This window comes from Bos grunniens, chromosome 18, assembly GCF_055505025.1.
Source record: "Bos grunniens cultivar Pamir isolate PY7600 chromosome 18, Bosgru_T2T1.0, whole genome shotgun sequence".
NCBI classification, from domain to species: Eukaryota; Metazoa; Chordata; class Mammalia; order Artiodactyla; family Bovidae; genus Bos; species Bos grunniens.
This window is the reverse complement of record NC_141182.1, coordinates 59,497,255-59,513,939: the sequence shown is the minus strand read 5'-3', so window position 1 is coordinate 59,513,939 and position 16,685 is coordinate 59,497,255. Positions and strand designations below refer to the sequence as shown.

Genomic DNA, 16,685 nt, shown 5'->3' with positions numbered 1-16,685 from the left:
ATAACGCTGATAATTATCCTGGTGATTATATTTGTAATATTCCCATGCCTTTCAACTAAAATTGTTCAAACTAAACAAACTCAATTGGTCAGGGCCTTTTTCACAAAAGTATCCACAGTCATCACCAATTATGAAAAAATAAAAAAGAGAGAACTGTCAGGGGATATTCAACTTTAAAGGATCCAATATATTATTTTCTTCTTTTGTGTTTCTCAAGGACTCTATTCCTTATCAGTTCCTGGGAAACAGGAATGAGCAGAGCTGCACGGAGTTCTCAGGACTGAGGTCATGAGAAACAGCATCTGCTTGGATGCCTTTCAGTGACTCCCTTCAGTGACCTTTCACTTGAAGGTAATCTATTCAGTTATGCCCCTCTTACTCAGGATATGGATTGCTTTCCTGGCCCTTTCAAGATTTTTATCTGCTTGGCTTTGTTTTTCCTCAATTTTTGTACTGCCTAAAGCTGCCTTGTATGAAGATATAGAAACATGCATTTTTTGCAAATAAAGCACCCTTGTTTCACTACAGACTTGGGTCCCCTGCTTCCTTCTTCTCATTGACTCCAGTCCCCAGGTCCTGGTCTACAAACACTGTGACAGCGCTGTCTTCAATTTCCACAAATAAGAGTAACTCTTCTTTAACCATACATACAACAGTTATTTCTATCCAATGGAGAACATGGCCATTTTCCTATGCATTTTCCCTAGAACACCATCAGTCCCTGGTAACTGTCCCTCTCCTACGAAAAGCCCAGTCCTTTTAACATCTTGCCTACTCTGTTCAAGGTCAGTTGGTAGAAAATTATGTTTTATAACAGGCTGGACTATGTACGGAAGGGCTTCCTGATCCTACTGACCATGATGAGTCATGTCCTAGTTTTACATTATTTTCTGACCTCCCTGTTGCTAATTCACACACACTATTGAATTTCGTAATTCGGGCTATGTGTTTTTCCAGGAAACACGGATGTGAATGAATTGTATCTAATGAAGTCAGCCCCTTCATCTCACTGATTCCTTCCCTGAGACCATTATGAAATGCATGTAGCAAATGCATTTGATCAGTGTATTACCAAAGCAAAGATCTTAGAGCTCACCACACAACAGGCCATTAACTGAGAGACTACTTGTTGGGCAAGGAATAATGACTTTATTCAGAAAGCCAGGAGACCAAAAAGATGGTGGGCTACTGTCCCAAAGAATCATCTTTGCTGAGTTAGAATTCGGGTTTCTTTTACACGAAAAGATCTCTATAGCTTCTCTTCAAATGTGGACTTACTGCAATTGCTGAATACATGAACTAAAGTCATCAGAGACTAAATATAGTGAAAAGGGTAAAGGATTTGCCACAACCACTGAATCTGGGAAGTATGGCTCCACTATGTTCCTATCTTGTGACTTTTGGGTAAGATCCTTGCCACACAAATTACATTGCTGTGTGTTTTCTCCAGGATAAATACTCTGATACTACTGTTGAGATGTGAGCAGTGAGGATAGGGTTGTTTTTTTTTTTTTCCACATTTGTGAAATTGGTGAGGAATCTTTCTAGAATGAATTCATGTTCTAAAGACCTGACTAATAAATACATATATATCTGGCTTCTATCCAGTATGAATTTTCTCATGAAGCCTAAGATGTTGCCAGACTCATGATATTTGTATGGTTTCTCAGTAGTGTGAATTCTCTGACCAACAGTAGGGTGTAAATTTTGAACTTTGAATTTTGTAGACTTCTGACATATACCACATTCACATGAGTTTCTCTCATGTATGGATTTTCTGATGTTTAGTGAGTGCTGAGACCTGAATAAAGGATTTTCCACACTCGAAACATTTGAAAGGTTTCTCTATATGTATTCTCCGATGACTTGTAAGGTGTGAATTTCGACTGAAGAACTTGCCACACTCATCACATCTGAAAGGCCTCTCTCCAGTATGAATTCTCCAGTGAAGTCGAAGATGTGGTTTTTGACCGAAGACTTTTCCACACTCATCACATTTGTAAGGTTTCTCACCAGTATGAACTGTCTGATGACTTAAAAGGATTGACTTTACACGAAAGGCCTCGCCACACTCATCACATTTGTAAGGTTTCTCTCCAGTATGAAGTGTCTGATGACTTAAAAGCTTTGACTTTACACAAAAGGCCTTGCCACACTCATCACATTTGTAAGGTTTCTCTCCAGTATGAACTGTCTGATGATTTAAAACGTATGACTTTAAACGAAAGGCCTTGCCACACTCATCACATTTGTAAGGTTTCTCTCCAGTATGAACTGTCTGATGTCGTAAAAGGGTTGACTTTGCAGAAAAGGCTGTGCCACACTCATCACATTTGTAAGGTTTCTCTCCAGTATGAACTGTCTGATGCTGTAAAAGGCTTGACTTTACACCAAAGGCCTTGCCACACTCATCACATTTGTAAGGTTTCTCACCAGTATGAACTGTGTGATGCATTAAAAGGGTTGACTTTACACGAAAGGCCTTGCCACACTCATCACATTTGTAAGGCTTCTCTCCAGTATGAACTGTCTGATGACCAGCCAAGTTTGAGTTTCTGCTGAAGACTTTGTCACATATATCACATTTAAATAATTTCTTTCCTGTATGAATCTTCTTATGTCTCCTGAGTTGTGAGCTGTGAGTAAATGCCTTGCCACATTCACCACATTTGTAAGGTTTCTCTCCAGTATGAACTGTCTGATGACTTAAAAGGGTTGACTTTAAACGAAAGGCCTCGCCACACTCACCACATTTGTAAGGTTTCTCTCCAGTATGAACTGTCTGATGACTTAAAAGGGTTGACTTTAAACGAAAGGCCTCGCCACACTCACCACATTTGTAAGGTTTCTCTCCAGTATGAACCCTCTGATGACCAGCAAGCTTTGCATTTCGCTTGAAGACTTTCTCACATATATCACATTTAAATAATTTCTTTCCTGTATGAATTTTCTTATGTCTCCTGAGGTGTGAGCTGTGAGTAAAGGCCTTGCCACACTCATCACATTTGTAAGGTTTCTTTCCAGTATGAACTGTCTGATGCTGTAAAAGGTTTGACTTTACACGAAAGGCCTTACCACACTCATCACATTTGTAAGGCTTCTCTCCAGTATGAACTGTCTGATGACCAGCCAAGTTTGAGTTTTTGCTGAAGACTTTGTCACATATATCACATTTAAATAATTTCTTTCCTGTATGAATTTTCTTATGTCTCCTGAGTTGTGAGCTGTGAGTAAACACCTTGCCACACTCATCACATTTGTAAGGTTTCTCTCCAGTATGAACTGTCTGATGACTTAAAAGGGTTGACTTTAAACGAAAGGCCTCGCCACACTCACCACATTTATAACGTTTCTCTCTAGTATGAACCCTCTGATGACCAGCAAGCTTTGCATTTCGCTTGAAGACTTTCTCACATATATCACATTTAAATAATTTCTTTCCTGTATGAATTTTCTTATGTCTCCTGAGGTGTGAGCTGTGAATAAAGGCCTTGCCACACTCATCACATTTGTAACGTTTCTCTCCAGTATGAACTGTCTGATGCTGTAAAAGGTTTGACTTTAGACGAAAGGCCTTACCACACTCATCACATTTGTAAGGCTTCTCTCCAGTATGAACTGTCTGATGAGCAGCCAAGTTTGAGTTTTTGCTGAAGACTTTGTCACATATATCACATTTAAATAATTTCTTTCCTGTATGAATTTTCTTATGTCTCCTGAGTTGTGAGCTGTGAGTAAATGCCTTGCCACACCCATCACATTTGTAAGGTTTCTCTCCAGTATGAACTGTCTGATGACTTAAAAGGATTGACTTTCCACAAAAGGCCTTGCCACACTCATCACATTTGTAAGGTTTTTCCTTGTGTGCTTTGAGTTCTTGTGTTATTACTGAAGGATTCATAAAACCATTCCCATATATATTAGAAACACTGGTTTGGACACAAGGAGGAATTCTTTGAAGTGGTGAAAATGAGAAACTGTTGTTGACAGACCTTTCAACTTCATAATATTCAGAAATTATCCCGCCAGTTTGAAATATCTGCAGTTTATCCTGAAAGTTAAATCCAAGCCTGTTTCCAAAGGGCTTGATTCCTGCATCCTTTATATTATGAGAACCTCTTCCATCAGGCACATTTCCATTAAGGCTTACAGGTGTCCCTTTGTAATTTCTTTTGTCATCTCTCCCCTGACACTCAAAGTCACACATATTTTCCTGACTTTCCCAAAGATGAAAATGTTTGATTTCACAGCTTTCAGGTCTTCCCAGCATCGATGTTTGGAATGTTTCTAGTTTATCACTGTTCGCTTCGGGTTGTAAATACTTGATCACATGTGTAGGAGAGATATCTACAAGATAAAAAGAATCATAGGTATCCTGCTCACAATAATTCAAAAATAAATGTTTCATGTTGAATATATGTTATACCAAAAGTAATACTTATGCCACGTTATGAAACACCACAATGACGACCTTAAGTTTTTAGAAACACTAAAGGAATAGAATTCTTAACTTAAGAAAGCATAACATAAATTCACCGTTAAGGTAGCCTAGTTTTAAAAACCATATGCCAAACACACTCACATTGGACAATCTTATGCAAACTCTCAAAAACAGAATATTTTTCTACCAGGACCCTTAGGAAGGTATCAATCAATAGTTGTCTCAAATTGAAAACAAAAATATTACACTATCACTGTATTCTGCATACTTACTATACATAAATAAATTCTAAACAAAATATTATATATTGTAACAGTAAATAATCCAAAACCAAGCTTACCCAATTAATAACTATTCATAATTGGTTGTTTACAATTGAAAACAAATGAGAAAATGAAGAATATGACTAAAACAATTTTTTGGAAACAACGTAGTTTTTTTTTTTTTTGAAACAACGTAGTTTTCTAAATCTGCTATAGAACTACGTACCCAAAAAGAAAAGGCATTTTACAACGTTAACAAGTAGCATGTGTCAGCTGTACTGCAGAATACATGCTAAAAGACCATCATCTGTAAATGATACATAAATTAAGACGTAAAATATTCACCGGTTTTCTAACAGCCAATAAACAAAGCAATCCCTACCTATGTTGTTGTTGTTCAGTCGCTCAGTCGTGTTTGACTCTTTGCGACCCGTGGACTGTAGCTCACCGCACTCCTCTGTCCATGGGATTTCTCAGAAAAGAATAATGGAGTGGGTTGCCATTTCCTTCTCCATGGGATCTTCCTGACTCAGGGATCAAACCTGCATCTTCTGCATTAGCAGGTGAATTCTTTACCACTGAGGCATCAAGGAAGGCTAATCTCTAGCCATGCACTATTCTTAAATACCTAGTTTAATGGCACCAAAATATAATAAATAAAGAGTGCTCTTTGTGTATTTATTGACCAGGGTCAGACACAATATTGCTGAAAAATGTTGCAAGTGAAAAGCATACAAGATATAATGCAGTTGAGGTCTGACAGAAAACAAAATTCTGTAAAGCCATTATCCTTCAATTAAAATATAAATAAAAATTTAAAACGATATAATGTAGATAAAGTCGTATCATAAAGAACATGACAGAATATAGATATTACCTTTTTTAAACAAAAATACATTTTGAGTATTTACTATAAAACATGTACTACTGACAGCACTAATTTGCTTTAAAAGGCTTGAGGTAAATTAACATGTTTTTCTCTAATCAGAGCAGGGGATACACCCAGTTGGTGCACAAAGTGGTAAGAGAACCAGGATATGAATCTGAACCTACAGACTGAGAAAACTTATTTGTAAACATGACCACCCACCAAATGAATAGACTAGAAAATATTACAAAAGAAAAAAAAAAAAACCCACAAGGAACTTAGAAAGAAAATGTCAAGGAAGACACAAGTCAGAAGTAGTCTGTTTAACTATTATTCAACCATCCCATCTCAAAATGGGTTGTGAGTCATCATGGATGCACAGAGTGATTTAGGTCATGTCCTGAGAAACGTGTTCAATAAATGACCAGACATTATCTTTACAGTGAGAGTATGTAGATCGTGGAGGGATGTGATAGGTACGAACAATGTTTCCATCCATATCGGGGTACTATGTAAGGAATGGTCAGGACGAAGAAAGGGCCTGTGTGGAGCATAGGGTACACAGGTTTATGTCAGATATCAGCTTGTGACTGCATGTCTTTGGGAAAATAACTGAGAGCACAAACTAATATACTGACATTAAAAGAAAAGAATTGGTTCAGCAAGTTTATGGGCATTATACTATGGGTATGGGACAGAAACAAGAGAGATTTTAAAAGTGACTGTGATATATGGAGAAAGCAGGATAATACCTGTTATACTATCTACAATGTAATGTATCCAACTGTGAATTTTGTATGTTACAATGGCATGCTTATATTCAAGAAAAACATACACAATATTCCAGGATATTGTGTAAGAATCTTATCAGCAGAAATCAGAAGGAAAATCCAGGAAAAGGCTATCTAAACCTGGGTTCCTCTGTCAAGTATGATTAACCTCTCTATTGGACATTCATTTAATTTCTTCTTCCACACATGTTCATCTCAAGATCGAGGAGTATCAAAGAAAAGGAGGGATTGAAACTGACTCTGGAAGACCTTCCCAGTTACAAAAGCCTTTCTGAGGCATCCAACTCTTTTTCATAGAAAAAGGCTTTATTCTCCTAGACCTTCCCTGAGTTCGAAAGAGCAGATTCAAACAGTTACTAATACATAAGAGGACATAAAAGGATCATACTATGATCAAGTGGGATTTATTGCAGGGATGCAAGATTTCTCAATATCCACAAGTTAATCACTATGATACACCACATTAACAGTTGAAGACTAAAAACCATATGATCATCAATAAATGCAGAAAAGGTTCTGACAAAATTCAAGTGCCATTTATGGTAAACACCCTTCAGAAAGTCAGTACAGATGGACCCTACCTCAACATAATTAAGACTGTATATGTCCAACACACAGCTAATATCATACTCGACAGGGAAAAACTGAAAGCATTCCCCTTAACAACATGAATAAGACAAGAATGTTCACTACTGCCACTTTTATTGAACATATTTTTGGAAGTCCTAGCCACAACAATCAGAAAAGAAAAAGAAACAAAAGGAATTCAAGTTAAAAAAAATTAAAAAGAAGTAAAACTGTCACTATGATGCTACACACAGAAAATCCCGAAGATGCCACCAGATGACTACTAGACCTCATCAATGAACAGAGTCAACTTGCTGGATACAAAATATATAGAAAACTGCTGCATTTCTATACACTAATAATGATATATCAATAAGTGAAATTAATGAAACAATCCCATTCACGATCTCATAGAAAAGAATAAAATTCTAAGGAATAAACCTACCTAAAAAGTCAAAAGAACTGTACTCATAAAACTATAAGATGCTGATGACTGATACCAAAGATGACACAAACAGATGGCACAAACATATACCATGTTCTTGGATTGAAAGAAGTAACACTGTCAAAATGACCATACTATCCAAGGCAATCGACATATTCAATGCAACCCTTATCAAATTAACAATGACATATTTCATAAAACAAAGAAAAACTTAATTTGTACCAAAATACAAAAGACTCTGATATCTAAAATGATCTTGACAAAGAACAGAGCTGGAGGAATCAAGTTCCCTGAGTTCAGACTACACTACAAACTGACAGTCAACTAAGTGAAAGTGAAGTCGCTCAGTTGTGTGCAACTCTTTGTGATCCCATCGACTGTAGCCTACCAGGTTCCTCTGTCCATGGGATTCTCCAGGTAAGAATAGTGAAGTTGGTTGCCATTTCCTTCTCCAGCAGATCTTCCTGACCCAGGGACTGAACTTGGACCTGGGTCTCCTGCATTGTAGACAGATGGCTTTACCGTCTGAGCCACTAGGAAAGTGGTATGATGGTGGCACAAAACAGAAACACAGATCGGCAGAACAGGATAGAAAACCCAGAAATAAACCAATTTACTTATAGTCAATTATTCTATAACAAAGGAGGAAAGAATATAGAATGAAGAAGTCTCTTCAATAAGTGATGCTGGGATAAATGGATAGTTATATGAAAAAGAATGAAATTACAACATTCTCTAACACCACATACAAAAATAAACTCAAAATGTGTTAAACATCTAAATGCAAGACCAGATACTATAAAATTCAGAGTGGAAAACAAATGCAAAACACTGACATAAATGTCAGCAAATTTTTTTTGGATCTATCTCTTAGAGTCATGGTAATAAAAGCAAAATCAAACAAATGAGACCTAATTAAATTTAAAACCTTTTTGCAAAGCAAAGGAAACCAAAAAAAGAACAAAAATTCAACTTTTGGACCAGGAGACTATATATGCAAATAATGCTACCTATAAGGGATTTATTTCCAAAATATACAAACAGTTCATACAGCTTAATATCAAAACAAACAAACAACCCAATCAAAAACTGGGCAGAAGATCAAAACAGGTATTTCTCCAAAGGAGACAAACAGATGGCCAACAGTCATGTGAAAAGATGTTTGACGTCTCTACTTATGAGAGAAATGCAAATCAAAACCACAAAACTATCACCTCACACTGGTCAGAATGACCACCATCAAAAAGTCTACAAACAATAAATGCTTGAGAGGGTGTGGAGAAAACAGAACCCTCCTACACTGTTGGAAGGAACATAAATTGGTACTGCCACTTTGGAGACTAGCATGGAGGTTCCATAAAGAACTAAAAATAGAGCTATCACATGAACTAGCAATTCCAATCCTGGGCATATATCCAGAAAGGATGAAAACTAATTCAAAATGACACACGCACCCCAATGTTTTAGCAGCACTATTTATACCAGCCAAAACATGGCAGCAACCTAAATGTTCACTGACAGACAAAGGGATAAAGAATATGTGGTACATATATACAAGGGAATATTGTGAAGTGCAAGTAGCTCAGCTGTGTCCAGCTCTTTAAGACCCCATGGCCTGCAGCCTGCCAGACTCCCCTGTCCATGAAATTCTCCAGGCAAGAACACTGGAGTGGGTTGCCACCTCCACCGCATAAAACACAACGAAGTAATGCCTTTTGCAGCAATATAGACAGACTTAGGGATTATTCTAAGTGAAATCAGACAGAGAAAGACAAATATCATAGGATATTATATGCTGAACTGAAATAAATGATACAAATGAACTTATTCACAAAATAAACTCACCAGCATAAAAAACAAAGTTATGGTTACCAAAGGGGATAGTACAGGATGGTGATGGGGGCAGGAAAGGGAGAGATAAATTAGGAGTCTAAATATATACAAACTAATATATATACAAAATAGATACACAACAAGAACATACGATATAATGGCTCAAGGAACTATACTGAGTATCTTGTAAACTGCTGTATACCTAAAACACAACATTGTAAATTAACTATACTTAAAAAGTGGAGAAGGAAATGGCAACCCACTCCAGTATTCTTGCCTGGAGAATCCCAGGGACAGAGGAGCCTGGTGGGCTACCATCTATGGGGTGGCACAGAGTCGGACATGGCTGAAGTGACTTGGTGTACATGCATGCATGCATTGGAGGAGGAAATGGCAACCCATGCCAGTGTTTTTGCCTGGAGAATCCCAGGGACAGAGGAGCCTGGTGGGCTGCTGTCTGTAGGGTTGCACAGAGTCACACACGACTGACGCAACTTAGCAGCAGCAACAGCATCATACCTAAAAAGAATGGTAAAAACAAAAACAAAAACAAAAACACCTCTTGTGCAGATGTTCAAAAGATGTTTCACAAGGGTATAAAAACTACTAAATGGGGGAAGCAGTCTATGAAACAAGACATGTTGACAAAACTGAATACCCACCAGCAAAAGAATTTACTTGGAACATTATCTTACACTACAGACAAAAATGAACTCAAAATGGTTCAAAGACCTAAACCTAAGTCCCAAATGTATAAAACTCCTAGAAGTAAACATGCAGGAAATGTTTCTGGAAATTGGACCCACAAATGATTTACCAGATATAACACCAAAAGCACAGGCCACAAAATAAAACCAGATAACAATAAATTGAACTATATCAAAATTAGAAACTACTGTGCATTAAAGTTCAGTGAGTTTGAAAAGACAATCAACAGTAAAAGAGAAAATATGTGGAAATCATACATCTGATAGTAAATGAGTACAAAGAATATATCAAGAATTTTAAGAGGGACTGATCACCAGTTCCACCATAGGGACTATTCCCCAATCAACCATCCAACGCATTGCAAATACAAAACAGAAACACTAAGAGTAACACAGAAATTTGAACTCAATGATAAAATAAAAAATACCTACAATGCCCAGAACAACAGTGCAGCCAATAGCCTCATAGATATGAGAATGTGACCTTGGACAAAGTTGTCCTGGGATAAATTCCCATACTATTTACAGAGGCTAAAATATATGGTCCTTGATACACACGAACAACACTGTCACGGTGCCCTTGACAGAGTCTTCAAAGCCATAAAATAACCTGGAAAGATGTATCGGGCTCTCGTGATACTTTCTCTCTCATAATCCTAGAACATACTGACCACTCTACTGGATAGCTTCAAGTGGTGACTTTGTACAGAGCAAGAAAATAACATTAGGAATAGTGTTTCCATCACAGTTTTCTGTTACCTAGTAAATCCACTCCACAGAGACTCAGCAGAGGCTGCCAATTAAACATAGGTGGATTATCACAGCAAGGAAACCAGATAAAATTTCAGACCCTCAGGAATATATTTCAAAGAAATTTAAGAGGTAAAAGGATACAAAATAAGGAGAATGTAACATCAGGAACAGTTGACATTCCCAGACTGGGTAGGGCAGCACAAGAGTAAAATTAATATAACATGAAGGTCAGACATTACAGGATCTGGATATGGGACCATGCACTCGACCTACAGATGGCAAGCTAAGAGCCTGTGAGATTCACATATGCTCCCCTCATAGGATCTAGGATCAAAAAGACGATCTCTCTACCTACTCTCCTTACATTTTCCTAAGTAACAACCACAGAGGATCCAATCCACCAACTTGTCCCACTCCTAAACAGAAAAAAACAGCCCTTTTGAGATACTCGTTTTTCTTTATACATTGTATTTTTGTCTACTTTTACATCACTCCCCACTGTCCAGAGCTTTTTCTCATGCTCCAATGTGGAGATACTATTCAGATCAGAAACAGAAATTCTGGGACTCCCCTGGTGATCCAGTGGTTAAGACTCTGCATTTCCAATGCAGGGGGTGCAGGTTTGATCCTTCGTCAGGGAACTAAGATACCATATGCAGAATGGTGCAGCAGAAAAAAAAAGTAAACAAGCAAGCAAAAACAAACAAATAGATATTCAGCATTATCAGAAGAAAGAAATCTAAAGTGCTGTGGATTTTTTAAAACACTGAGCCAAAAGTCAAAAGGTGGAAAATAGGAAATCCCATTTTTTGGTATTTTTTTTATTTGCCAGTGAGCTTTGTACATGATTAAGCTCTGGGACAACCTCAGATATGACATGAAACAGACACAGCATCTGAAGAGGGTCAGTTTAACCCTGTGAAGCTGTGTCATGCCCCAGTCACCAGAACTCTCAGATGAAAGACATCAGGGCCTCCCAAGGGGGCACACAGGGAAAATGCAGATACCCAAGGGCAGCTCTGGAAGGAAGTCATCCTCACCCACAGATAGCAGGTTCCTGTAGGTCTCCAGCATCACGTCCCTGTACAAGGCCCTCTGAGCAGGGTCCAGGAATTCCCACTCCTCTTGAGTGAATTCGATGGCCACATCCTCACAGGTCAGTCGTTCCTGAAATGAAACCACATGTCACCAAAAGGGCCATGAAAAGTTCTCATTTTCATGCAAAAGAGAAAGGGTAGTAAGGGCTAAGGATTGACTTGGTTCAAGTATGTGTTCTAACAGATCCATGCAGGGGTATCTGGAGAACTTATGGATCTCTAATTTTAATTTCTTATGCTTTTTCCTAGTCAAGGCTATGGTTTTTCCTGTGGTCATGTATGGATGTGAGAGTTGGACTGTGAGGAAAGCTGAGTGCCCAAGAATTGATGCTTTTGAACTGTGGTGTTGGAGAAGACTCTTGAGAGAGTCCCTTGGACTACAAGGAGATCCAACCAGTCCATTCTAAAGGAGATCAGCCCTGGGATTTTTTTGGAAGGAATGATGCTAAAGCTAAAACTCCAGTACTTTGGCCACCTGATGCAAAGAGTTGACTCACTGGAAAAGACTCTGATGCTGGGAGGGATTGGGGGCAAGAGGAGAAGGGGACGACAGAGCATGAGATGGCTGGATGGCATCACTGGCTCGATGGACATGAGTCTGAGTGAACTCCGGGAGTTGGTGGTGGACAGGGAGGCCTGGCATGCTGCAATTCATGGGATCTCAAAAGAGTCGGACACGACTGAGTGACTGATCTGATCTGATGCTTTTTCCTAAGACCTTATGAGATCCTCCAATTAATATGGGTTTTTCATCATTGTTCAAAATCCATGAAATATATAAACATATAGCTCAACACTGTTTTGGCTATACAGAAGTGTCAGATATTATGTTCTACCCAGTGAGTGCAATTCATTACCTAGATGAGGTACAGCATGAGTGGTGTCTTCAGAGATGCCGAAGTCCACGGCACTTTTAATGGAAAGGTCAAAATTTTCAGTTTTGATGTTGATAACAGCAGCAAGGACCAAAAGTGTCTAAAGGCTTCCTGTTGCTCTAAATTACTGTAATATTACTCTAAACATTAAAGAAGTACTTTACAGGCAAGAACCTGTCATCAATTTAATAGCTCATTAAAGAATGATCTGTTCCCACCTTACAGAAGAAAACCTGTGTCACAGACACTCTGAGAAACTCGACTCAGATCAAGAAGGTAAGAAATGTTACATGAAGCAGCTTAACTCAGAAGCTTGGGCTCAGCAACTGAAGCTTAAGCATCTAACAGTTAAGTAATACAGAGAACATTAAAAGTCCTTTGACAGAGGGCTCCTAAAGAAAACTTGAAAGAAGTCCAAGGTGAGCCTCCTCCCTGCCCCTCTGTCTTCTCTGCAAGGGGAGCAGCTCTCGGGCCTTGGGCCTTCATCCCTTGAAAATGGACACCTGTGCCAAATTAGTCTCTACCCTCTCCCTGATCAGGAGAACCTCCCCCTTGTTGAGTGATCACTGTCTGCAGTGGTGGTGAAGGACTGGAGACACTGACTGATGAGAGCCACAGCAGCTTGGCAGCCCCAGGTCGCCGGACCATCTCACTTATTCTTAGCCACAGCTTCCAAACCAGTGCCATTTCAAAGGACTTTGACACAGCAGCCAAGTTCCCTGCCACAGCAGGGGTGGCTGGCTCCAGGGCTGGAAGTGGGACTGTGTTCGGGAGCTTCATCACTGTTATGCCAGGAACCCTTCTCTCAAACAGGAGCTCTTCTACGCCATGGGCTTGGCCCTCAAAGGCCATGGGGCTCTTTTGCCTGATGGTGGTCTAGCTCATCTTCTTCACAATACGAAGGAGCTGTTTCCACCTCCCATAGTTCTTTCTCCTTTGTCTGCCCTGTATGTTCCCTTTCCTGTAACTCCTCAGGCAGCCTGGGGAAAGTGGTGGGCTCAGGGTTTGACAGAAGGAAAACAAATAAATATTGTATTAATATGAAAAAAAAAAAAAAAAAGTCCAAAGTGAACAATGTGGAATAGCATGAAAGGTCATTATAGACGTGGATACAGAAACACAATTGTTAATAATTTACTACTTAAAACACTAACAGGATTGTTTAGAAAATTCCAAGGCCACAGATTATACTGATAACATAATTTCAACTGAAAAAAAAAAAGGTGATATGTAGTTTTTAAATCATGATGTGTTCTTTCTAAACCACAGACTTGCACATGCATGCATGCTTATCTATAAAAAATTAACTGACACCAGAGGATTCGTCTTTTGCCAGATTTTTTGGACAATTTTATATCATCCTTTTATTTACACGTATTTCAACATCTTTCGGATGATAAAAATGTATCCTTTGTACTCAGCTGAGTTTGTCAACAGGATTCTATACTAGGCTACCAAAAGAAAACTGGTAAAAACATTAAAGAAAAAAAGAATACTTGAACTCAATTCATAATAAAATTACCATATACAAAGATACAAATACAATTTTATCCATTTTAATTTACATAGCAAGGCATTAACAGAAGCCAAAGGCTTTCTTTGCTTTTTTTTCCATTAATAAAACAGTGATTTCAAATTAGATTATGACAAAAAAAATTATCACAATAGCAAAGTAAAAAAACTTCTTGGAGAATTAAAAATCATGGCAAAAAAGAATATGGAAAAAAATATAGTTATTAAGCAAGACTATCTCAAGAAACATCATGATAGGAATTGGGATGAAAGGAAACATTCAATGCATTCCTTCTGAAATTACAGCGGCATGAAAGGAGCAGTCCAGGGGGCCTGTCTTTCACCACCATACGATGCACATGAGCTGGGGCCACCGGAAGTAACAGGAGGAAAATCCCAGGGCAAGAGACACAGAGTTTGTCAGAGAGGTGAAACAGGTAGTACTCACGTTTTTGAGGACATGGAAAGGTGAAAAGTGAAAGGATGGAAAAAGACAGAACATCCTAAAGAGAGCAGGGGAGACTGTTATATCAGACAAAATAAACTGAATGAAAAAAAAAAACTGCAACTAGATAAATATTGTATAATGATAAAATGGTCAATTTAACAAAAAGCTGTAACAAGTAAAAATATATATACATCTAACATTAGATACCTCAGAAAAATGAAGCAGACATTGAACAGGCATGTACAGACCACATGGCCCAACAAAAGCATAAGACACATGTATCTCAAGGACACATGAAGCATTCTCTATGAGAGACCACATGTTAGGCCAAAATTAACCATCTTAAGAGACTGATACCAGAAAAGTATCTTCCCTAACAACAACGAAATAAACACAAGAAGAAAAGAAAATTCCTCAAATGTGGACATTAAACAGCTCATTCTTACACCACAAATGGGTCTAAGAAAAAAATCACAAATTTTTAAATACATGGATGAAAACAAAAAGACAACATCACAAATTTATAAAACACAGAGAACACTGTACTAAAAGGAAAGTCTGAACTGTTAAATGCTTACAGTAAAAAAGAGAAAAGATCTGAAATCTGAAATCCATTTTTAGATCTCTAGGAAGCACAGAAAACAAACTAAACTCGTTTAGCAGAAGGAAACATGTAAATAAGAAAGATTAAACCAGAGATACAACAGAAAGTAGAAAAATATAAAAATCAACAAACCAAGAGTTGATGTTTTGAAAAAACTATATAGGAAAACCCCCACCTAGACTAAGGAAAAGAGAAAAAAAGATTCAAGTAACTAGGAACAGATATGAAACAGGAGTGAATACAAATGAGGTTAAAGAAAGTTTCTAAAGATAAGGAAGTACTATGACCAATAATGCCTATAATGACAGAATATAGGAGATACTGGCAAAGTCTCAGAAACGTACAAACTATTTTACTTAATAAGAAATTTAAAAATTGACAAGTGTTGAAAGTGAAAGTGTTAGCCACTCAGTCGTGTCTGACTCTTTGTGACCTCATGGACTGTAGCCCACAAGGCTCCTCTGTCCATGGACTTTCTCCAGACAAGAATACTGGACTAGACAGCCATTCCTTTCTCCAGGGAATCTTCTGACCCAGGGATAGAACCTGGGTCTCCCTCATTGCAGGCAGTTTCTTTATGATTTGAGTCACCAGGGAAGCCCATTATAACTAGAGATATTTAAAAAGTAGTCAGAAACCTCTAAGAAAAATACAGGACCAAATTCTACCAAACATTTACAAAAGAATTACCACTAATCCTGTAATTCTATGGAGCAAGCATGATTCTAATAGTTTGCTGATTTCCCAAAGACACAAGAAAGGAAAACTAGAAACCAATACCCCTGACGAATACTGATGCAAAATTAAAATACTTGCAAACCAACTTCAACACATATTAAAAAGATCTGGAGAAACAGACACAGAGATCAGACGGAGGGGGGAGGGGAGGAAGGAGAGGGTGAGATGTATGGAGAGAGTAACATGGAAACTTACATTATCATATATAAAGTAGAGAGCCAATGCGAATTTGTTGACTGACTCAGGGAACTCAAACAGGGGCTCTTTAACAACCTACAGGGGTGGGATAGGGAGGAAGATGGGAGGGAGGGGACATAGGTATACCTATGGCTGATTCATGTTGGTATTTGGCAGAAAACAACAACTTCTGTAAAGCAATTATCCTTCAATTAAAATTCAATTAAAAAAGATCTGACACCATAACCAAATGGATTTTATTCATATAAGGCAAGGAGAAGTCAACATACAAAAATCAATTAATATGACACACTACATTAACAGATCAAAGGGGAAAAAAAACAGGATCATCTCGATGCAGGAAAAACCATTCGACAAAACTTTGACAACCTTTCAAGATGGAACACTCAACAAACTACAAACCATACATTATACCAACATCAACATAATAAATGCCATTACGAAAAGAGCACAACAATGTGGAAAGAATGAAAGCTTTTCCTCTGAGGTCAAGAAGAAGGCAAGGACGCACACCCTGCACTACAATTCAACAAAGCACTGAAACC

The 16,685-nt window shown here is 38.1% G+C and overlaps 1 protein-coding gene and 1 pseudogene across 3 annotated transcripts in view; one reads left to right on the top strand and one right to left on the bottom strand.

Moving 5' to 3' along the window:
• Positions 1 to 1,126: 1,126 nt before the first annotated feature.
• The window catches only part of LOC147354457 (uncharacterized), a 34,251-nt gene continuing 18,692 nt past the window's right edge, over positions 1,127 to 16,685 (bottom strand). For all 3 annotated transcript variants that reach the window (XM_086354138.1, XM_086354137.1, XM_086354139.1), the window contains 2 exons: positions 11,709 to 11,835; positions 1,127 to 4,347 (listed from right to left, as the gene is read on the bottom strand). In XM_086354138.1, coding sequence (XP_086210264.1) covers positions 1,763 to 4,347; positions 11,709 to 11,835 — 2,712 coding nt within the window. In that variant the 3' untranslated portion in view covers positions 1,127 to 1,762. The remainder of the gene's footprint in view (positions 4,348 to 11,708; positions 11,836 to 16,685) is intronic.
• On the top strand, positions 12,997 to 13,520 carry LOC147354458 (ATP synthase F(0) complex subunit C2, mitochondrial pseudogene; annotated as a pseudogene).